At 39.9% G+C, this 22,718-nt stretch overlaps 2 protein-coding genes across 7 annotated transcripts in view; both read left to right on the forward strand.

Annotated features, from left to right (window-relative positions):
• Positions 1–20: 20 nt before the first annotated feature.
• On the forward strand, positions 21–21,524 carry SDF4 (stromal cell derived factor 4). 6 transcript variants are annotated; one of them, XM_082329144.1, is made up of 7 exons: positions 21–97; positions 2,008–2,373; positions 11,585–11,721; positions 12,214–12,327; positions 16,048–16,206; positions 17,338–17,513; positions 19,113–21,524. In XM_082329144.1, the coding sequence occupies exons 2-7, from the start codon at positions 2,066–2,068 to the stop codon at positions 19,287–19,289; spliced, it is 1,071 nt and encodes a 356-aa protein (XP_082185270.1). In that variant the 5' UTR covers positions 21–97; positions 2,008–2,065; the 3' UTR covers positions 19,290–21,524. The 6 variants fall into 6 exon arrangements, with proteins under 6 accessions (XP_082185270.1, XP_082185273.1, XP_082185272.1 ...); XM_082329147.1 differs by lacking the exon at positions 21–97 and adding an exon at positions 107–212; XM_082329146.1 differs by lacking the exon at positions 21–97 and adding an exon at positions 310–389.
• The window catches only part of LOC309598496 (tumor necrosis factor receptor superfamily member 4-like), a 29,591-nt gene continuing 26,253 nt past the window's right edge, over positions 19,381–22,718 (forward strand). The window contains exon 1 of the transcript XR_014230071.1: positions 19,381–19,497. The gene's annotated coding sequence lies outside the window, so the exon portion shown is untranslated. The remainder of the gene's footprint in view (positions 19,498–22,718) is intronic.

Raw genomic sequence — 22,718 nt, forward strand, 5'->3', positions numbered from 1 at the left:
CAGGAGCCCCGCCCCCGGGGGTGGGGACGGCTTACGGCCGCCGAGAGGAGACAAAATGCCGCTGGGAACGCTCACCGCGCTTCGCCGTCTCTCAGAGGTGGTTTCATCTCTCCCTCCTGCCTTTTCGCCTTCTCCTCGGGAAGCGCCGGCTCGGGCCGGGAGGAGGAGCGGCCCCGTCCCTGCCTACCTGCGGGGCCTCCGGCGCCGGCTCGGTGCGTGCAGCGGCCGCCGCGTCGCTCGCCGCCTGCCTTGCGGGGGAGGGGACAGGAGGAGGGGCCGCGCCCTGCACCACCTGACCGCACACGGCGGCGCCTTGCGGCCGCCATCTTACAGCAGGGCATGCGAGGCCGGGGCGCTGCCATTTTGGTTCCGGGCTGCTTTGAGTTGGGGTGAGGGAAGCCGCGGCCGGCGCCGTTTGAGCCGGGGGAGGGCCGGCGCCGCGGCCGGCTGTGTTTCCAGCCAGGGGGGAGGCTTTGGGGCACGGCGGTGCTGCCTCGTCGTGGCACGGGCGAGCACGTAGTCGTGTGAAAGTGGTCGTGTGTTTAGCTAGCTAGCTGTTGTTCTGATCGCATAAGGATTGCTAGGGGCGTGTTACGTACAAAAGGCGGTATTTTAAGGGCTCCCAAGCAAAACAGATGAATGATGAGCACAAAACTGGAGATATGCATATAGCGAGGAAAAGGGACCTGACAGGGAATTAAAAAGGTTCCTTCACGCTTGGAGGAGGTCTGCTTTATTAAAAATTGAGGTAGGGAAGAGCACGTGAGCAAATACGTTCAACTTTTTGCGTTCCTTCTTTCCCGCGGCACGGCGACGGTAGGGCCACGCTGTGAGGGAAAATGGCCGCCGCCGGCGGGAGGGGGCGCGTCCCTGCCCTCCTCCAAGATGGCCGCCGCCGCCCCTCACGCACGCGCTGCCGTTTGACGAAGTTCCTCCGCGGCGCTGGCCCGGCCCGCGCCGCTCTCCTCCCTCCGCCCGTGCCTGCGGGGCGGGAGCGGGCCTGGGGTCCTCCGCGCCGGCTGACGCCCTTCCGTGAGGAGCCGGGAGCGGGGCGAGGGGCAGCGAGGCCTCCCCGCGGCCTGTCACGGTTCTCGGAGGCTGCGTTTCCCCCCCTCCGCTGCAGGGAAGGGGCACTGCGGGCGGCCCGGGGCTCTCGGTGAGTGCGTGTGGCCTTGCCCGGAGCGGGGTCGAGACCGCCGCTGCCTTTCGAGTCTCCGGTGGAGAGTTAGGCGTCGCCGCTCGGGCTGTGGCTCCTGCCGCGGGCTGGGCGGGTGCTCCCTGCCCAGGGCTCTGGCGGGGCTGTGGGATTTGCGCTCCTCGACGCGCCGTCTGTCGGGCTGCGGTCCTTTTCCCTGCCCCTGCGCTCTGCGAGCTCGTATGTGGCAGCGATTTTTGTGACAGGTCCGCCCCTGGGGCTGCTTTTCCTGCCAGCTGTTTTCTCTCTGTTTCCAGCTCCGCTTTAAGTGATGGTACTTGTAATTGTACTTCCCTTACATCACCTCTTTCCAAAAAGACCTTTATGTCTTTTAGCCTTTCTAAAGAGGTGGTCTCTTGAGATCTCAGGTAAACTGTTGTGCTGTCCTGGCTGTTTCTGCAGCTTGCTGGGAAGTAAAGTGCTCGTGTTGGGGACATTGCCAGCGCTGAGCTTGGGCTGTGCATTCGGACAGTAAAGTGCTTTGTGCGCTGGGTGGACTTCTCAGTAAATGCTTGGGTTTCGGTTGTTGGGTCAGCTCATGCCATAGCACCTGAAGACAGTTTTCAGAGCAGAACTAGGCTATTTAAAGGATGTTATCTTCTGGAGTCCTCTGACAGAGGTTACAATTGTGCCGACTGAAAACTAACACAGATTAATTTATTCTCATGTATTTATTATTTAACAGGCTTTTAAAATTCTTTCACAGCAAATACTTGTGTCTGTGTAGGTTCTTCTGAAGTTTAGGAGATGTTTTATTAGTGACATAATATTCTAGAGTTTAATTTGCCTGTTTTTTTCCTTTTTGTTTTTAGATCATTTAATCCGTTGACAGTAACTTAATCAGCCAATATTTTGAATAAAAAGGAAAAAATGATGTCAAGACAGGCCTTTCTCTGCAGTTTGGGATCTCTGTATTTGTCCCTTCTGTTTGTATTTCTTCTAATGGACGTTTATGCAAGGCCTGCAAATAATTCAGCCCTCAAAGAAAAGCCAGCTGACAGTAAAGATGAGAATGAGATCTTGCCCCCAGATCACTTGAATGGGGTCAAAATGGAGATGGATGGACATCTTAACAAAGAATTTCATCAAGAAGTTTTTCTAGGAAAAGAGATGGAAGAGTTTGAGGAAGATTCAGAACCCAGAAAAAATAGGAAGAAGCTCATGGTCATCTTTTCAAAGTAAGTTATGTACATTGCCAAGAGCAGTGCAGCCTCTTTCTCTGATCTTCAGAGTAAAATTTGCAGATTTTCCTGTGACATTTAAAAATTGCAATGGTGAGGAGGAAAGCATCATACTATAAGCACTGTGTTCATGTTATTAAGGTATTAACATACCTGTATAAACCATTCTCAGGAGTGAGAATGCATGTGGTGAGAGTCACGATCAGTAAACAGCATTGGTGCTGTGGCCTAGTAAAGTTTATGACAAAACATACTGTTTCTATCTGAAAAAAACTATGTAGCCTCTCAAGGTGTGAAAATTAGTAATACTTTTTCCTGGTTTCCTGGCTCAATGAATAATCAATCACACTTGTATTTTAGATCAGTGGATTAGTAAGGAAGGGCTGGATGCCCATGCAATGGATTGGGAGGGTGGGACTTTGTTCCAGTTTTGTTCTAGCAGTAGTATGCTTTGCTGTAAGTTTGGTTTCAATTGGTGATCTTATTTATTGTTTGGTCTTATATTCCATATGGATCTTGGTTTTGTTTCTGTTGTGACTTCTGCAAATAACTGTAGAGGAAAAACACTGAAAAGACAACAGTAAAGGCAGAAGGGAACAAAAGGGACAGATAAACAATGGGGTAAGATTATGGTAAACAAACTAACAGTTGCTTTCTGTTCATAAAACTTTCTAGTAGATGCTAAGTGTCTAAAACTTGAGTGTTTCAAATGAAATACATGAAGGTTAAAAATAATTATGCCTAACTGCATATACCAAGAATTCAGAAATTGACATGACAGCTGTCTTCATTAAGTTAGCAGTGTTCTAAACAAAACATTTAGTTTGTCAGAATGTAGAAAATGAGAATGAAACATGAGAATAGAAAGACTAAATTTTTCTTTTGTAGCCTTTTTGAAAACTTAATCTAGCTCTTTACTGGGTGTGAAAATATTTCATTTTAGACATTAAAGCATGTTTCCTTTTATAAAGCACTTGTGCTAGATAAGGTTTGTGTCAGCTAATAAACTCTCAGATGCTTGGAGGTCAGTAAACATAATGGAAATGGAAACCAAAATCAGTACATAATTTTAGACACTAGGTGGCAGAATTGGATTTATTTGCATTTTTGCAATGGAGGATTAATTTTATTAGAACAGCTTAAATTACATTAGTGCTCTTAATGCTGACAATGGTGTGGGGATGAGCATATACTTGAGATAAAATGAGAAGGCTTAACAAAGATTGTTTGGTTTTTTTCTGCAAACTTTTCATTAACGGGGACAAAAATATCAATAATAACATTGGATTTTTTTTTCTGGTGTTCTCCTGAGTAAAGGTAGCTAAAGCAAATAGGCAAACCAGAGTGCCTTTTTGATTTAGAGTAAAATCCTTTATTACCATGTCTGCTATTCAGACCACTCACTTCATTGGTAGGATATATACGAATATTAAGAAGGTTTCATTTTCTTTGTTGCTGTATTGGAAACATTCAACTTGCGGTTAGTAGATTGTCATTCACAAATTGCAAACTCCGTTCATTTCTGCCTGTTTGATATGAAAGAGGTTGTCTTATAAAGCTTCAAGCAATTCACTCAGATACTTACTTAAAATTACATTCTGCCAGATGATCAAATTAGAAATGTAGAAAAGCATTTTGAGGAATCTGGTTGCTTTCTAGACGTACTCTTAAAGGCTGAGTGAAAAGAGAAATACCATGAACTTCTGTGAAAAGCTAGTAAGTTACAGGCTTCCAGGTGCTTTGGAAATATTTTCTTTGAAGACATAAAGAAAACACATAATGTGTTTTTAATTAATGAAAGCTGAGATTCTACAGTGTGCCAGTATGATATAAAGTAGTCAATTCAAAGCATAAATTATTGTCTAATGGGATTACTGAAAATAAAGTTGAAACATGGAAGAAAAGCTCCCCAAACCATGTTTTTCTAGGCCAGCAAGCTAAATGTGACTGAAAGAACAAGTGGCATTTCATAATTCTGTATTTCGGTTTCTGTAGTCACTCTTTATGGGGAAGACAAGCCTTACTTGTCTACAGAAGTGTTTTTTTAACAAGTTAACCAGTACTTCTGCTTTGCCCTGTGAAACCAGGGCATGGTGCAGAAAATCCTGGGTGCATCTTTTTAGTCTGCATTCCCTGCCGAGGGTAAGTGTTCAGGTACCTTCAGGTCAAGAAAATCTGTAAAAGGAGCTTACTTGACATCCTTCATTCTTGTACTTCTCATAATTGCAAAAAAACCCCATTTGCTGTAGTCTCCATTTAAATAGTGTAAATTAGCCTGGAATCTATAGATTTTCTGTTCTTTTGCTGTATGGTGTACTTCAGCTTGTGTTGATGGGAGGGAAGGAGGAAGGATATTGAAAGCAATCAAGTGTATTTCTGGTGATGCTGATTTCACTAAATCAATGGCATCGGGTACTAGAATTCAGTTTGGTGAGCCTTGCTTCTAAGGGTCAGTTATCTTGTAAATTAAATTTCATGTCCTGAACAAAACTCATAAATTCAAGTACAGAAGAATGTAATGTGTGTGGCTTTCTGGCAGGGTGTTTTTGTGGTGATGGAGTTACCTCTGTGAGTTTGAAAGTTGAGTGTCCTTCTAGCATTTGCATTTTGCTGATGTTTTCAGCTACTTAGCGGCACCTCTAGTTGTGATTTAAAAATTAAAATCTTTATTAGCTGAGTGCCTTACCTTGATGATCATTTATCAGGTCACAGGCTTAACTACACCTTCTGTTGACTACTACCATGTACAGAGGTTTTTTGGTTTGTTTTATTCCCCTTGTTTAAAAGCCATGAACTTATCCTTTCCTAAAGCACAACTCATTCTGAATCCCACAATGCTTGTAAGTGTACGTCTCGTAGACTTTACAGCTATGACTGTTTGTTCGGACTACACACAGGGAGTGGTTTTGGCAAAATCCATGCCTCCTTTCTTAATTTCAGGCTTGTCTCCTGGCCTAACACAGTATTCATTTCTACTGCATTCTGTTTATGGTGGGAAGATGCTAGTAATGACAGCTGATGTTGGACAATAGCAGGTTGAATAAAGAATGAGGAGAGAGGACATTTTAAGCTTTCCTGTTCGATATCTTCAGTTTAGATTTAAATCGGTCCATTGTATCGTGCAATTTTCCCGGAGGCTGGTGCATGATAGGGGATGTGATATGCCCACTCAATGCTATGCGCTTCGGCCCAGGTGTCTATGCGGTTGTTTCGGAAATGAGTCCCGTTGTCTGAAAATTCTTTCCTGGGGTGCCATGTTGCCACAGGACTTGCTTTTCAAGGCCCAGGATCGTGCTTGGGGCAGTGGCATGGGGCACAGGGTATGTTTCCAGCCATCCGGTGGTTGCTTCCACCACTGTAAGCACATAGCGCTTGCCTTGGCGGGTTTGTGGGAGTGTGATACAATCAGTCTGCCAGGCCTCCCCATATTTATGTTTCAGCCACTGTCCTCCATACCAGAGAGGCTTGAGCTGCTCGGCTTGCTTGATTGCAGCGCATGTTTCACATTCATGGATAACCTGTGCGATAGTGTCCATGGTCAAGTCCACCCCTCGATCACGATACAACATATTTTCTTCATATTGCTGGAGCTGGCCAGCCAATTCATCCACCGTTTGTCCCTCTCTGTCTTTCCAGGTCATTACTGCCAATGAGTTGGCATACGAAGATGGTGCACTTCATATAAACTTCGGCCACATGGGTCGCATGCACTTGACTTCATCTGGATCTTTGGCTAACTGCTTGTTGTCCAGGGCATCATAAATCACCTCCAGCATGGCTAATTCCCTCAGGTACTGGATACCTCTCTCCATGGTGGTCCACTTGCCTGGGTGACACAACGTCTTCCTTAAAGGGATGCCTTTCCTTCACGCCTGACAGGAGTCACCTCTGGAGGCTGAGGGCTTGTGCCCCTTTTCCAATTGCTTTGTCAATGCCCCCTTCCCTAGACAGGGATCCCAGCTGCTTGGCTTCCTTACCCTCTAATTCCAGGCTACTGGCCCCGTTATCCCAGCATCGGAGCAGCCAGTTGACAATGTGCTCACCTGGACGATGGCTGAAATCCTTTTGCATATATTGCAGCTCACTCAGGCATAGAGATCGGGTGGTTACCATCTTGTTTATGTGTTCTTCCTCTCCTTCCGAGGAAGAGGAGGAATCCTCCCACAGAGTTCTTCCTCCTCCTGTTCTCATGATGGCCCTGCTTTAGTGTAGTCTGCCTCCTTGCTGGCGGGACAGTATGCTTCTTCCTCCTGCTGCCTCTTAGGAGGAGCTGCTTCATCCCTTTCTAAATGAGCTGACTTCAGCTTCCAATATTTCTTCTCGTGTACAGGAGCGACTGGTACTGGCACGGGTTGGTTCTCTGGTTTGGCTGCAGTGCCTGTCGCGGGGGTTGGAGTAGCTGAGTGCCTGTTTGTTTGTTTTCCCTCTCTTCTCCTTGAGGGTGCTGCGTAATACCGAGCAGCGTTCTAGATACTAGTCAGGGCCCAGCACAGTGTGATAAGTTGTGCCTCTTTGGAATAACCACAGCATTTTTATTTTTTTTCAAGCATTTTGTCACTTCATTAGGATCCTGTAGTTGTTCAGGAGTGAAGTTCCAGGCCATTGGAGGTGAGAAGTTCTCTAAGTACCTGCCCATATTCTCCCACATGCCATGCCACCCATGACCAGCCAGCCTCGGGGCAGATCTCTGGGTGATATTTTTAAAGTAGTTGTTTAACCCTAAACAAGACCTGAAACACATTCAGGAGACATACCAATAGGAACACACTGGCTTGAACATCTTGAGGATATTAAAAATTCTCAAGAGCTGGTGTAACTAGCCTGATGGAGAAAGGGAAGGTGAAAGAGCCGGGGAAAGCATCCCCTCCTGTCTTCCCCATAGATTGGTTCTCCGAGGAGAAAAGGTGAAGAGTGTGATTATTAATAATTTCCGAGAGATGGCGCCCGAGCTATGGAGATGGCGTCAATACCAAATACAAATGCCAGATCAGTCTCTTGACCAGTAATATTATCATTCATAAAAGATGTTACACAGTACAGCAAAAGAATAATCCTGATCTATCTCCCAGAAGTGATAAACAGCACTGCAGGGAATACACACTGCAAGTAAGGATTTACATAACACAACCATGCAAATAAATAAAAGAACATTGTGACCAGCAACTATTAAACTACTATAATGGATACTTACAACAAATTTATTTTAACACGCTCTGGTCAGATCTGTTGGTATCTCAACCCTTCGAGCCCCACATTGGGCACCGAAGACTGTTGTGGTTTAACCCCATCTGGCAACTAGGCACCATACAGCTGCTTGCTCACCCTCCCTGCCTGGTAGGAAGGGGGAGAGAATCGGAAGGGTAAAAGTAAGAAAACTTGTGGAATGAGATAAGAACAGTTTAATGATTGAAATAACATAAGATACAATAATAATAATAAATTGTAATGAAAAGGAAAGCAACAAAAACAGAAAAAGGAACAAAACCTAGGAAAAACAAGTGATGCAACCACCCGCTGACTGATGCCCAGCCAGTCCCTGAGTAGTGATCCCTGCTCCCCGGCCAACTCCCCCCAGTTTATACGCTGAGCATGACATCATATGGTATGGAATAGCTCTTTGGCCAGTTTGGGTCCGCTGTGCTCCCTCCCAGCTTCTTGTGCACCTCCTTGCTGGCAGAGCACGGGAAGCTGAGAAGTTCTGGACTTAGTATAAGCACTGCTTAGGCCCAACTAAAACCTCAGTGTGTTATCACATTATTCTCATGCTAAATCCAAAACACAGCACTATACCAGCTACTAGGCAGAAAATTAACTCTATCCCAGCAGGAACCAGGACAATTACAGATTTGTATTATTCAGTTAAAAAGCTGTTTATGCTGTATGCCGTTGGAAGGTTTTAAGTAGTGCGTGCACCCTGATTTGTGTTTTTCCTAACCTGTACATTTAAATATACATCTAATAAATTTTGCACACCTCCTACAGTGTAAAAACTTTGCTTTGGTTTCTGTTATTAAAAATTATTTTCTGGATCTGCTTTTCATTATTTGGATGAAACAGAAACCAACTCTAAAGTGACATGCATTAGGTGCTCAAGGAAAGTGTTATCTTTAGTCCTTTAGGTAAGAACGCTGCCTTCCTGCTGCCCCCAGTACCTCAGGCAGCATTGCAGTGCTGTCATTTAGGAACCTGAAAACATGACTCTGAAAACCTGAGTGGCCAACGTTTATTGATAATACTTTCAGATGTGGACCTCTTGAAAGGTAGCCACAAAATATCTGATTTTTAATGACTTGTGGTTGAGAAACTGGGCTGAAGTGTTTAAAACTTGTTCTTCCAGGCTTGACATCTATAGCAATGCAGCCCTTACTATAGGCTTTTGTAAAGGAAAAATTTACAGTTATCCTACTAAGTAGTATACTGGCTTGTTTCTTACTCACAGGTAGTATTAACGTTTAGGCTGTGAACAGATGATGAAATGTAGTTTGAATAGTCAGTGAAGTGTTAACCTTGAACTTAGATATTATAAGGAGCTGTTACGTCTGATGCTGCCCATTACTGAAATGCATTAATACTAGTGGTGTTTATCATGCTGCATCAACTACTGTCTGGGCTGTGGTTTATCTATAATTTTCTTTGGAATGAGACAGGTAAGCAATAAAGTAAGTTGCGCTCTGTAGTCTGTTTTTTAATTCAAATTTATGCTAACGGTAGTCCCGGCTTTTACAAAAACTTTCTTTGCTGTGAATTCAGGTAGTAGTACATCATATACCTAAGTTTCTACAAATTGGAGATAGCACTCTAGCAGAAAACTACGCTTCTTGTAGAAAAAGAGCAATAAAGATTTTTTTTTTTTCATGATGTTTCAGAAATTGTCACAAGATTTCTGTACATGTATCGCCAAGGAAGGTTTGAGCAAAGTTGTAATCTGGGATGATATTCTTGCTCGGATTCATCTTGTTTTCTTGAACTTAAATTCTTTCTCGCCAGTACTTGTTCTTTGGCAATTTTTTTAAGGAGTGCGTTCAAATGTACCACTCTTCACTAACATCTTTTGAGTGTTCAGGCCTATCTGCCTCAGAAAACTGATAGCCCATCACTGTGTTATAAAATCAGTTTCCCACGACTTACCAGTATTGGGTCATTTGGCAACACGTAATTATCTAAGCTCGTCATTATTAGTGGAAATGTTTTCAGTATTCCATTCTGAGTGAGATGGATATCTAAGGAAGCGCGGACAGTCTTTGTTTTTATCGCCTTAGATAAAGGCAGGACCATATCTTATATTCCATACAGTTGTAAATATTCCTCTCAAATGCAGAAGCGCTGTTTATGGACACTGAAAGGATTTCAGCTCACCTTGTACAGTGGATGCCTGCTATTTCATGGAAATCTGAGTCATTGGAGACTTCTTGTGAACTGTGGTAGCAGAACAAAGGTGTACTTTCATGAGCTAGGGGAGCAATAAATGGGATGTTTGTTACCTTTCTCCCTAGTTACAATGTGATTGAGATGGAAAGTACAGCTTAGAAGTAGTAAGTTTGATAGCTTTGATCTAAGGAAACTAGAACGTTAAATGTGGAGGGGGAAATGCTTTGTTTTCCCTTCTCATTTTTGATAGTACCTATTCCATATCAAACCCCACATTTGTTCACCTGGTAAGTGCAAGGTGGCATGAGTGGAACGTGACCATTTTACTGGTCTTGCCATTGATACTGAAAAGTTGCTAATACCGAGCCTGTGCATATATACGTGGAAAGATGTGATACAATATTTAAAACCACTAATACTGCATTTGTTAATACAGCTAAGTGTTGTAGAAGATTAGGTGCTAGGGTTGTTATTTGGCTTAAGCCTTTAACATTTAGTTGACATTTAAAGGCAAATCACATATTTAATAACTTGAGTTTCAATGATAACACTTCAGTACTGTTAAGACAGTGATATAAACAGATAAAAAAGTCAGAGTCAAGCTGGGGGTTTTTGTTGTGTTTTTCTTTGTTTTTCTTTCTTTTTTTTTTTTCTTTAATTGAACAAGAGTGGTTTTGGTATGCTTTAAATAGAACCTTGCCTCCTAAATGTTAGTGCTGTCTTTTCAGTTTTAAATATTGTTATATCTTTTTTGAGTAAATGCTTAACGATATGCTCAAGAAAACCTTAAAGTGGCATGTTATTTTTTTATGTATTTGTTCTTCAACTGTAACTTTTATATTAACTTCTTTTTAAAGAAATAAGCATTAATGGAATTGATGGTATGGCAGTGTATCTTAATACAATATAGCAGTATTGGTAGTACATTAAAGAGAACTGTGGATTGTCAGATTGGACGTTTACTTATAATTTTAGTCAGGTAGAAAAAGTGTAGTTCTGTAGCTCAGTAGCTCAATAGCACTGAGTACAAGCATATCCTTTGACAAAGCAAAGTGAGCCTGATAACTCAGCAACCTAATGGAGAACAAATGTATGTGCAGAACTTTTAAATGTGTTAAGAATTAAAAACTATCAGCTGTTATGTTACCAGAGATCAAGGTATAATAGAGGAAACTTGGTTTGTTTGTTTTTTTCCACTTACAAGTACTACAGTCAAAGTATTAAATAGTTTGAAAGTCCTTGCACCAAGGTTATTCACATTATATTTTCATTGTTTTTAATGGTCACGACAGTTATGATGTGATCTAGGCAGACACAGGGAGGCAGCTCATCAGTAAACTTCAGAGATCTTGGAAGATCAAGGTAAAAAGGACTTAGATAAATTGAGAGGGAGTTAATGGTTTGAGAGAATGTTAGAGATGAAATTTTTCAAAGTAGTGAAAGTCTGCAGCAGCTGGCAGCTGACAATTCTGAACCGATAGGAAATGAGCTAATATGCCATGAGTCATATATTTGTGATTTCTTCTGCTTTAAAAAGTTACTCAAAAACATAATATTGAAATGGATTAACTTACAGCAAAGTGAAGTATGGCTGAATGTTTTTCACTGAGTAGTAACCTAGGAGTTGTAGTTACTTTAACTATGAAATAAATGGCTAACTTACTACTTATTTACTCTGTAGTTCAAAGAATGTACAACTCAGAGAGGGTTATAAATCTGCTCTTCTGTAGCAACCTGTGTTTGTTATTGTTGAATAAAGTAATTAAATTAGAATCTAAAAATATACCACACCTCCCCCTCCCATCCCCAAATCTAAATCTTGTTTGCTATTCATCCATAGGGTGGATATAAATAATGATAAAAAGATAGGTGCAAAAGAGATGCAGCGCTGGATCATGGAAAAGACAGATGAACATTTCCAGGAAGCTGTGGAAGAGAATAAAATGCACTTCCGAGCTGTGGACCCTGATGGTGATGGTAAGATGAATGATTCCTCCATCTCCTGATGACATCTTAAGTCAGTTGCTAGTAGCCAAACCTACTGGCTGCTCTTCAGATGTGCTGTGACAAAATCCAGGTTCCTTTGGATGGCCTGTAATCACAACAGTTTTGATCCACACAGAAGACAATAGAGCAAAGAAGTAATGTGCTCCAGTCAACATTGTAGTTCTGTGTTGACTGCTACGTTATGTCACTTGCGGTCACAGGAAATTGTAACAAGTTAAGTGGCTCTTCCAGGGATGGGGTGAGGACGGTGACATAAATAGGTTATTTTCACAAGGCCTGTCTGGTCTAAAGAAACATAAAAGCGGATCAGGTGATAGTTTTCATATTGCCATTCATAACCTTAGTGTGGTGGTTATAGTGCTGAACCAAAAGATTTTAGCACATGTTGTTTTAAGTAATGAGACCAAAAGTTCATTATTTAAGCATACTATGACATGTCTGAGATGTGGCTCTTTCTTACAGGCCATGTGTCTTGGGATGAATATAAAATTAAATTTTTGGCAAGTAAGGGCTTTAATGAAAAAGAGATTGCAGAGAAGATCAGAAACAATGAAGAGTTGAAAATAGATGAAGAAAGTAAGTGCAGACCGTTGGTGTGTGTCGGTTTTTCTCTTACTTTCATAAAACTTGAATGTCAAAACTGTTCTTAATATAAGATGAATGTTTTAGTTGTTCTTCTGCTTCTATGTAAATGTAGAATGTATAAGTTATAAGACAGAAATACTAGATTTCTTTCCAACTCAAATCTGCCTTCCCAACACTCTTTGACGTACATATTTCACACTGAAAAACCTTGGTTGCTTATTCGTTACTGCCTGTTTGAATAGTTTTCAGTTACGTACATTTAACAGTCTGCTAAAACTCGTCTGACCTGTATTGTCTGTGGAGCCTTGTATTGTTAATGCGGGAACCAGGTCCCTGTTGCTTCAAACGAAAGGGAGCTGCTACACACAATTCCTGTTGTAAAATTGAGGAGGGGTGTATGTGCTGCCAAACAGTGGTGTGTTTAAATAGGCACATGCTTAGGCACTGCAAAGCATACTGGAAAGTAATAGCAGAAGGTTGCCTAACAATTGTTTCATGTTTCGTCTAAGTTCTCTATAGAGACAGATGGATTCTTTAGGTTAGTGAGATTGATCATTTCTGCTTATTACTTTTGAAACTTTCATTTGAATCTGGCTTGGTATAAACGTGGCAACTCTTAACAGAGTAATCTCCCTGCTTCCCCCCATCTAAAAGTGTTTAAATTTACTGTTAAAGTAAAACACAAAGCCTTAGTCTTTCCTTGCAGGAATTAGTCATTTAAAAATGGGTTATGTTATATTTTCCATTTCAAAAAGCAACTAAAATGCAAATGGACTTTTGAATTTTATGGCAGGGAAAACACCTGTGCAGCAAGTTCTATGGCAGTGTGGTTAACTGCAGTTTACAGGAATGCTCATCAGATAAAAGATTTGCTGAATAAGGGAAGTGTGTGCATAATCATTTTTCTACCTAGGTAGCAAGCCTTGTTTGGGAAAATCAAATTAGTTATCTACCGCTTCCTGAGGATGATAGGCAAAACTTATTTTCATACTCTAGTGCAGTGTAAAAGTACTCTCTTTCAGTCCATATAATAAAAAATAACGGAATGTGTGGATCTTAAGACATGTTCTGAGTCTTGCACAGAAGCACGCTACAGTTTGGATGCCAGGCCAAGACTAGGGACACAACTTTATTTAACTTATGCAGATAATGACAGTTTCAACTGATGACTGGCAGCTGAGTTTCGTTTAAGACTGAGTAAGAAAGATAGGCAAAGGGAGATTGCCTTGTGACTTCTAACATTTTGGGTTGGCTACACTGGAAAACCATAAGCAAGTGATTTGATTATTTTGTGTTTACTTGTGTCCTTGATACAACTGAAATGTGCCATGTACGAGCTTGCCCTAAGATTCATATTAGGACTCTGAAGGATTTCTTTACTTTTCACAAAAAAACATTCACTGAATACTTAACTCTTAATTGCAACTAGCAGTTAAAAAATGTAGATGTGACGGTTGTGGGGTTTCTTTTTTCCCCTTTTGTAACTCAGCAACCAAAAGCAGGCAGGAGCTATTTAAGATAGTTTATCAAATTTAAAAAAAAAAAAAAAAAAAGTTTATTATCTGAAGACTGTAGTCTTTCAGAGTGTTTTTAAAACTTGTGCACAGCAAATGCTTCAGGTTTGAGTTTGTTAGTGTATTTTGCAGATAGCAGGGTGTGCTACAGGCAATATTTTTTCCAGTGTGTCATTTAGAAAATGCCTACAGCAGAAAAAAGAATACTCTCTACAGGTATTTTTTTCCTGTTTGGTTATGTTCAGGACCAGAAGGTGCACACAATATTCATGTTGTGTGTTGCAGGGTGGTTTTTTCTTCAAATCAGATGCATGGTTTTAGCGGAAACTCACGTACAAATTATGATTCTCAGTTGAGTTCAGGAAAATTTCACTTAAAAAGTGCTTGTCCGCATGGTGTAAGATGAAATGAAAGAAGAGGAAATGTAAAGTGATTTTGGTGCTGATGTGTCTCTTCGTACACGTGTACTTCAACTTGCATTTGCTCCTTGCAGCAAAAATATTCCCCTTTATTAAATTATAGTGATAACTAAACATATGCCGGGTTTAGGTCTGAAGTCAGAATACTTTCTGATAGAGAATAGACAAGGTAGCTGAAGGGAGTAATAAGTACTTGTATCCTTAAGTAACTGAAAACTAAATGCATTTCTTGGTGCTTAGCTTAGCATCTGTTTTTGATGTTTCCAAACTTTCTTTTGTAGAGCTACCATCTTAAATATTTCATAGTTCCAACAAATTACATTTTTAGGCTGAAATACTGGATGATGTGTCTGAGTCTAAGGATGTAAGTTCTCTCTGGTTAGGCGATTCTTTTAAATTCGGAGACTTTGACAAGGTAAAGGAAGAAGGGGGGAGCAGAGGCAGGGCAGAAGTCTCTTCATAGCTTTCCTAGTCCTCTGCTTCATGGCTTTGCTTATGCTGCCTTTTCAGTTAGATGCTTTGTAAAGAACAGCTGTCCATTGAAATGTATTGTTGATTGCTGTAAAAACTAGGCTTTGATTTTTCGTTTTTTATAATCTGTTTAATACAATTCTTAAGCTTAATTCATCTGTGTAGTTTTGTGGAGGGTGAGGGTGCTATCTGAAATTGTGGTGTGGCTGGAGAAAAAAAAAAAACTTGTGCACTTAAAATTATGTGCAGTATGCATAATTCGATCGTCACTTTGTGGTAGATCACTGTACCATTTTGTTAACTCAAATCCTGTGAGCATGAACATACCTAAAAAGAGTTCAAAAGAGTAATACAACTGATTTTGGTTTAGATAATGTTGTATTAAGAAACGTCAAGTTGAAATAAGAAAAGTTGAGTGTTGTAACGTTGTAGTAATAAAATACATCCCTTTGGTCATGCTTGGAGCCGCTGTATTGGCAAAGAATATTTTCTTGCCTGTGGTAGACTTAACAAGTGCTGCAGAGTAGAATAAACATCTGTAGTGCTATTAGCCAAAGCACTAGTACCGTGGTGCTTCGCAGATCAGAAGCATCTTTCTAGATTTAATGATAGTCCTGTTATTTGGTCTTAGAAGAAAACATGCTAAATGTTAAAGGATTTGTTGTTCTCTGGTTATTATTTGGGTAGAAAAAGAATGGGTTGACATCTTCCTTTCTTGTAGATATTAACTAGGTGTGCGATGTCACAAGTGAAATACATGGAGATAGTGAATCTGAAGAATATTTTGAATTTGAAAAATGTTTTGGCTATTTCAATGTGTGGGACGGTTTGAAGTAGAAAACAAAAATTATTTGTTCAGAAGAAAGGTACTACTGGTATTCGGGCAGGTGAAAGATTTCTCTTGGTAGTAGGCTTCAAAATACGAAAATAAGAAATGAGAACAAGTACTAAAGAAAGTCGGATTATTCATACATCCGCCCAGCAGCAGCTAGCAGTACTGGCAGGACAATACTTTTCACTTGGTACGTTGAAGTTTTGATACAGGTGTAGCTAAATCTTTATTTTCGTCTCCTAATTTCAGTTCAGTTGTTTGGTTAAAGGATCTTTCCTAGTGTTTCAGCACAAACTAGACTAAACTAATTGCACTTTGTTTCCCCTCAGCACCCACTTTCCCTGGGAGTTGAACTGTAAAATAATGGGTTCATAGGTCATCCTTGTTTAAACAATTGAGTAACCAGGGAAGGTATATTTTAAGAACTTTCAATAGATTGAGCATGATAGCTAAAATCTTTTTCTTAAATTTCTAGCACAGGAAGTTTTAGATAACCTGAAGGATCGGTGGTACCAAGCTGACAACCCACCTCCTGATCTGTTGTTGAATGAAGAAGAATTCTTGTCCTTTCTTCATCCAGAGCATAGTAGGGGAATGCTGAAGTTCATGGTGAAAGAAATCATCCGAGATTTGGGTATGGCATTTTAAAACATGTTTCTTGGGAGTTGTTTACTTGCAAACCATTTCATTGGGTAGACATTGTTAGGTCATTGCATTGTCATGGGTCAGTCTGAAATTTTGGCACATCTTGTTTGTTCGACACATCTTATAATGTGATGAGTAACAAAACCAAACTGTTAGCACAAATGCTGGCATCTCTATGGAGTTGTCTGTGCATCTCTCAAGACTAAATTTAGTCTCTGGTTGTTAAAGAACAGCACAACATTATATGTTAGAAAGGTATTCTGAGTACTTCATACAACAAAGATCAGCTGACACTACTTCGCACAAGTGCTGGTGCATTGTAGAGTCGCTGTAGCAATAGTAGAAAAGGTTTGATGAATAGTAAAATATTATAAAATATATTCACGTGCATGTTCTGTGAGAAGGGCATTAATTGCTTCGTACTTCCCCAGTACAGCAACCATGTAAGAATTGTGACGTACAGTCATGAAAGTGGAAATAAATGGTTGAGGTTTCTAAGAAATTTTTTTTTTTAAATTCATAAGTATTGGCACGCTTTTTTTTTCTATTGAGTCAAAGTGATGCATATTTAAAACTGCTAGAACACCTGGATTGAAAAAAAAAAAAAGAGAACTATGACTTTGCTAGTTGTTAGCTTAATAAATATGAAGAGTTTCCAGTGGTACCTGAGTGTGTGACACGCACAGACAGAACAACTCCAGTACGGAGTATGACTGTTAATTTACCTGAATGCTAATACAAGGGGAGAGTGGATTCAGCTGTAAGAAAATTTCTGTTGCCGTAGATTGTTGAAAAAATAAACAACGATTAAAAAAAAAAAAAAAAAAAAAAGCCCAGCTTGCCACCTGGTGTGTCCTTCAGGATGAGTAAAATTCTTTTTGTTTAGCATATTGATGTGTATGTTTTTTAGCCTTCTAAAACGTTGTGTGTGTACTATAATACGGAGGGGTTTTTGCTAACCAAAGATATAAATGGTAACTATTCTTCTCTGCTAGGGTCAGGATTGTGGACTGCTGAAACCAGGCAGACTGTACCAGTGACCTCTCTGACATGAAGAAATTTCTCATTTTTAATAGGCATTAAGCAGATACTTTTCAGTTATTATGTACTTCTCTTGTAGATCAAGATGGAGATAAGAAACTTACCCTTTCAGAGTTCATTTCATTACCTGTTGGTACTGTAGAGAACCAGCAAGCTCAAGATATTGATGATGACTGGGTAAAAGACAGAAGGAAGGAATTTGAGGAGGTCATTGATGCTAACCATGATGGTATTGTCACAATGGAAGAGCTGGAGGTAAGACTTCCTCAAATAGTTAGTTCTAGTGTTTTTAAAACTAATAGTTGTTTTTTTAAATACAGGATTGAAACTGCTTTAGAGAATATGAAGTCCAAAAATACTTGAATTAACAGTACGGTGTGAGTGTTGACTACAAAACTTTAGATTATAGTATTGTTTTATAGCGCTTGCAGATAGTGTTATGCTTTTTGTTAAAGAGGAGGGGGAGTTTTCCTAGCATAACTGTTGTTCATAGGTATGCTTTTAGGGCTTTTTGTCACATAGACACTTGTATGGATATGGAGTGCATGAAAGCAAGTCACAGACTTCATTAGGTGCACTGGTTGATGGGACAGTGAGTCATACTTTCAGTTGCAGAAGGAGTAACTGGCAACCTATATATTCATTTAAAAAAAAAAAAAAAAAAGAAACAACAAACCAAAAAAACCCAACGACCAACAAACCCTGGGGCCCCAGTAGCCTAGAAAATAGCAGAGCTCTTATCTTTCAGAGGTTTTTTTCTTTTTTAAAAAACCAAATTATTGTTATCAAGTGTGGATTCTAGTTTGTGGCCTTTTGGGACTTTGGTTTGCAGAAGTAAGGCTTTCTTCTAATAATTCTGTCTGCAAAAGAGTCTACCAAACAACATGAAGTATTTTGCACCCTATAGTTTTGGCAGCTTTGTGGCCAATGGAAGAGGCTCATGGCTTATTGCTGGCTTTTTTTCCTTTCTGGATGTAAGAATGTACTTTGACTAGCAGAATTCAACCTGCAGCACATGCAGTGTGAAAGGAGAACCTCTAAAACATTGGCCTTCTCCCCGAGACAGGATGAATGTTAAAGTTCCTATACTTCTCAGTATGCAAATATGTGGATATGAACGTTAGTGGTAGTACGGATAAACAATTATATTGTGACATAGACAATGTTAATAGCCTTTTTACTGAGATTTTTCTTTTAAAAATAGCTGTTTTATCTGTGAAGTCTTCATACACAAATAGATGCACACACATGTATGTCACATCTTCTGTGAAGAATTGAAGATAATCTTGAGTCTTCTATGTCATGAACTAAAGTGCACTGCTTGAAAACTTTTAATCTAGTTCAAGTTAGGTGAAGAAGCAAAATGCTTTGTTTCTGAGACTTGTGACCTCTGTAATGTCTGCCTCGTGGTTAATGGATCAGGAAAGTTCAAAACGAAACATGTTCTAAAAAGATTATACCCAGAAAATGTAGGTCGTACAGATCAACAGTGTGCCACTTTTTAATCTTGAATTGATATTTCTTCACAAAACCCACCAGATTTGATAGTGAGTTTAGTTTGCAACCAAAACGTCAAAAATTTTTTTTTTGTAGACACTGGCATAAGCTGAGAAAATCTGGATTTCTGCTAGAACAGCCAAGGAAGCAGTGAACGGAAAATAGCTAGGAGATAGATGTAAGCCTGCTAAAAAGATGTGCTCACACCTTTTTCCATGACTTATGTTCATTTTGGGATGGCTTATGTTGGTCTCGTAGTTGCTGAAGCTTACATAGAGCTAAGGATTGTAATTCTGATGTGTGGAAATGTGTGCTTATTAATTAAATAATTAAAATTTATTTTCTTTCTTGTTTTAGGAATATATGGATCCTATGAATGAATACAATGCCCTAAATGAAGCGAAGCAAATGATAGCAGTAGCAGATGAAAATCAAAACCATCACTTAGAGCTGGAGGAGATCCTGAAATATAGTGAATACTTCACAGGCAGCAAGCTTATGGACTATGCACGTAACGTCCATGAGGAGTTCTGATCCTGCTCGCTTTTCCAGAGCTCTGAAGCACTTTCTTGCTTTCAAAAAAAACAAAAGAAAAAAAAAATCTAACCCCCAAACAGACAGAAAGTTACTTTGCTGCTATCTGTGTTATATGCCTACGGTGTGTTGTCCTAGACTTAAAAAAACCTTGCGTCCATACATAAGATCTACAGCTCTGTTGCCTTCGGTATGAAGGAAACAAAAGGTCCGTAAATAATGGGGCAGGTACTGGACTACATCAGTTCGCCCTGGTTTGTACAGTTAATCCAGCTGAAGTTTCAGCTCCTTTGGCTAATCATATTTGGTGGAGGCTTCTTAAATATTTAACTCTTCTTGTTGCCCTCATAGCTGCTGATCCATGGAAATCACAAATAACACTGAAAGATGTTGGCTTTTGTAAAGGGGACTGTGGTTCAAATACCTGTGTTCTGACCTCACGAGAATATCCGTACACAGACCGATTGGCTAATCTTCCGCTATTTTTCTCAATGCATCTCAACCTGCTTATGTATTGTTGAGAATTTAATACAAGTTCTCCCTCCATTGCTGAACTATCTTTAGGAGCTGTGGGGAAGAACTTATTTTAAATGTTACAGAGAAACTTCCCTGCCTCTACTTCAAAAAGAAAACTGGTTATAGTGTGACAGGTTTTGTGTTTGCAACTGCACTGGGAATGTGAGAGACTTGAGATTGCTTATGTCTTAAAAAATCAAATTTCGTTCTAAAATGAAACAATGGGGAAGGTTTCTTTGTGGACTTAAAGATGTTGGACAGAGCAATGGGATTCACCTAGGTGTATGATTACTACTTCACTAAAATTCATTGTTAAAACTAGTATAATTACTTGCCTCTGTGCAAATAATGATGTTGATGAACTCATGAGTGGTGAAGCTGGGGGAAATACAAGCTTTGCTTTTGAACTACTTTTGCCAGAGCAACGTACAGTCAGCACTTGGGAAGCTTTTTAATCAGGCTGGTTTTGGGTAATCTCTGAAAGCATCTTGCAACACAAGGGTCATATCCACTACTGTCTAAAATAGAAAATTTATTTTTATTCTGGTTCCATCTTTACTGTAAAAAACCCTCTTTCTGAAGGGTTGCTTGAAAATCCAAGTGAGATGTTATATTTGATTAAATTTATTCTCTTAATATAATGTAAATATAAGTATTGCTGTCTGTTTCTGTTTCAGTATTCCCTCTCTCTCTCTCTCTCTCTCTCTCTCTCTCGTTAAATGGCTTGTATCAGAGTCTTTTTATATACATATATCTTTTTTCATTAAATATTTTTCTCCCTGCTTTGGAAATGTTGCTGTTTTTAGGTTTGCCAGTAAGTGGGAAAAATTGAAACTCTTCAGAAGACAGACAAATTAAAATATGATTTTGAAAGAGCTGTAACAAAGGGATAAATTGACTTGATAATCTTGTGTTAAAATGAGCTTAGGATGTTGCCACATTAGTCAGCCCCCACTCCCTTCCACTCCCCTACCAATGCCCCTGATGTACTTGATTGCAGGGTAGTGAGATTTTAATATGGCTAGAATCTGGAGATGTTCAAAACAAAATCCTGTGTCTGAAAATGTGGTGCTTAGCAGAAGTCATTGATGCGGCTGTTTTAGATTGATTGGCAACAGGTCTAGGTTTGGCTTTGCTGTTGTTTTATGTAAGGCTTCATAAATATGCAATGACCTGCGCCTTGAACGAACACAAAAGTATACATGTAAACATACAGTTTTGCAATGTGGTTGTTCACAATCTAGTTAAGACGAAAGTTTTAGCAGTATTAGTTGATAATTGTGTAAATGTCCTGACTGCCTTCTTGTATTATACTCCAGTTGTTTGCACAGTTCAGTTATTTAGATATCATTTTAGTGGACAAGCTCCATCCTGTCACACGATGCTCAGAAAGCCAGTGCTAGTTTGTAGAGGAGCTTGAAAATGATGAAATGAGTAGCTGAAATATGATGATGAAATTTGGAACTTTATCTGTCAACAGGGGCAAAGATTATGCATACACAGTCTTAGTTTAATCTTCTGATAATGTCAGCGTGGAATCCCTTGAAAAATACAAGGTAACGCAGTATTTAGCTAGCAACTGCAAAAATGTTAAAGTATGTGGTGGTGTTGCAGTATTTGCCACGCACCTGATAAATCTGAAACTTGAGGAACAACTGTGAAAAATCTATTTTTAATGTATGCGTGGAGTTCTGCACCTTAATGTGTTTTGTTTTTCTCTGCCAGAAATCAGGATCACATGTTAACTAACAGCTGTAAGGATAAAGTGGACTGCATGGTGAGATTTGGAGGTACATGAGATTATTCCTGTCTTGGAGTTTTAGAAGTTCAAACTATTCTAGTTTGTCCATAGACTTATTTATTTTTAAAAATTCTACAGGTATTTTATATGCACTCAGTCTTTCTCAGGATTCTTGCAGGTCCTTTCCCATAGGGGTACCCTTACTTGCCTGTAATCCCTAAGGAATCTAGTGACTTTTTCTTTAAAGCCTTTTATTAAGCACTTGTCTTGAGTTCCAGGTTCTTTTTTTTTTTTTTTTTTTTTTTTAATGTATACAAGCAATCTGCCTGCTGTTAACAGGACTTGGTATCTGAGTGCTACTATCCCATGGACATGTTTCATCCTTCCAGAACTCAACAGCTTTCATAGAATATCTAGAAGAAGCACCTATAGTAAAAAATGATACATGTATATTAAATAGAAGCAGAACAGGGTCTTATTTCTGACCCATAGCATGGCTCAACTCACCACTCTGGAGCTCTTCTCCTCTACTACATGCAGAGTAGCTGCGTCCAGGCCGTTTTTTTGGGAGCAGCCTGTGGCACATGTGATCCGCACGGCAATGCCAAGCAGCATTTGGGAGAGGTTGATTTGCATTGGTAAAAATCCAGCCAAGGAGCGTGCTAGATGCGAAACGCTATGGGATAGTCGCTGTGTTCTCTCCCTGTTTTATTTATTTGCATAATATGGCCACGTAAAGGAATCTGGCAATATCAAGCCTGGTAACACTTAAGGATGCCGTACATAAAAGCTGAATTCTCACGATGGTATATGAAGTTTGTGTGCTAACTGCTTTTATTAAATGAGCATTTAATTTGTATTAAAGTATCCTTAACAAAAGTATCAACGCTTCATCATCACTGCTCTAGTAATTTGGGAGTTTTCAGTTTAAATGTATATAGCAGAATTTTAACCTTACCTTGTTTGTGAACATCATAGGAGTTTGCATTTTCAGTTTCTTACTGAATAATAATTGACTATTGAATAGGTAAAGTCCGCTACTGTTTGTGAAACAGAATTGGGGAAAAAAAATCTGATTAAATAGTGCTGAAGGAACAATTGAGTCATGAGGCGTAAAGCCAGTTAAATGACATTGAGTGTGATACTACAGTTGGAAGAGATTTGGATATTTC

Source organism: Platalea leucorodia (assembly GCF_965183815.1).
Source record: "Platalea leucorodia genome assembly, chromosome: 17".
Taxonomy (NCBI): Eukaryota; Metazoa; Chordata; class Aves; order Pelecaniformes; family Threskiornithidae; genus Platalea; species Platalea leucorodia.

Coding starts and splice junctions, on each gene's coding strand:
- SDF4 (XM_082329144.1), top strand. CDS start 2,066: ATGATGTCAAGACAGGCCTTTCTCTGCAGTTTGGGATCTCTGTATTTG. Junction 2,374..11,584: donor CTCATGGTCATCTTTTCAAA/GTAAGTTATGTA, acceptor ATTCATCCATAG/GGTGGATATAAATAATGATA. Junction 16,207..17,337: donor AGAAATCATCCGAGATTTGG/GTATGGCATTTT, acceptor CTTCTCTTGTAG/ATCAAGATGGAGATAAGAAA.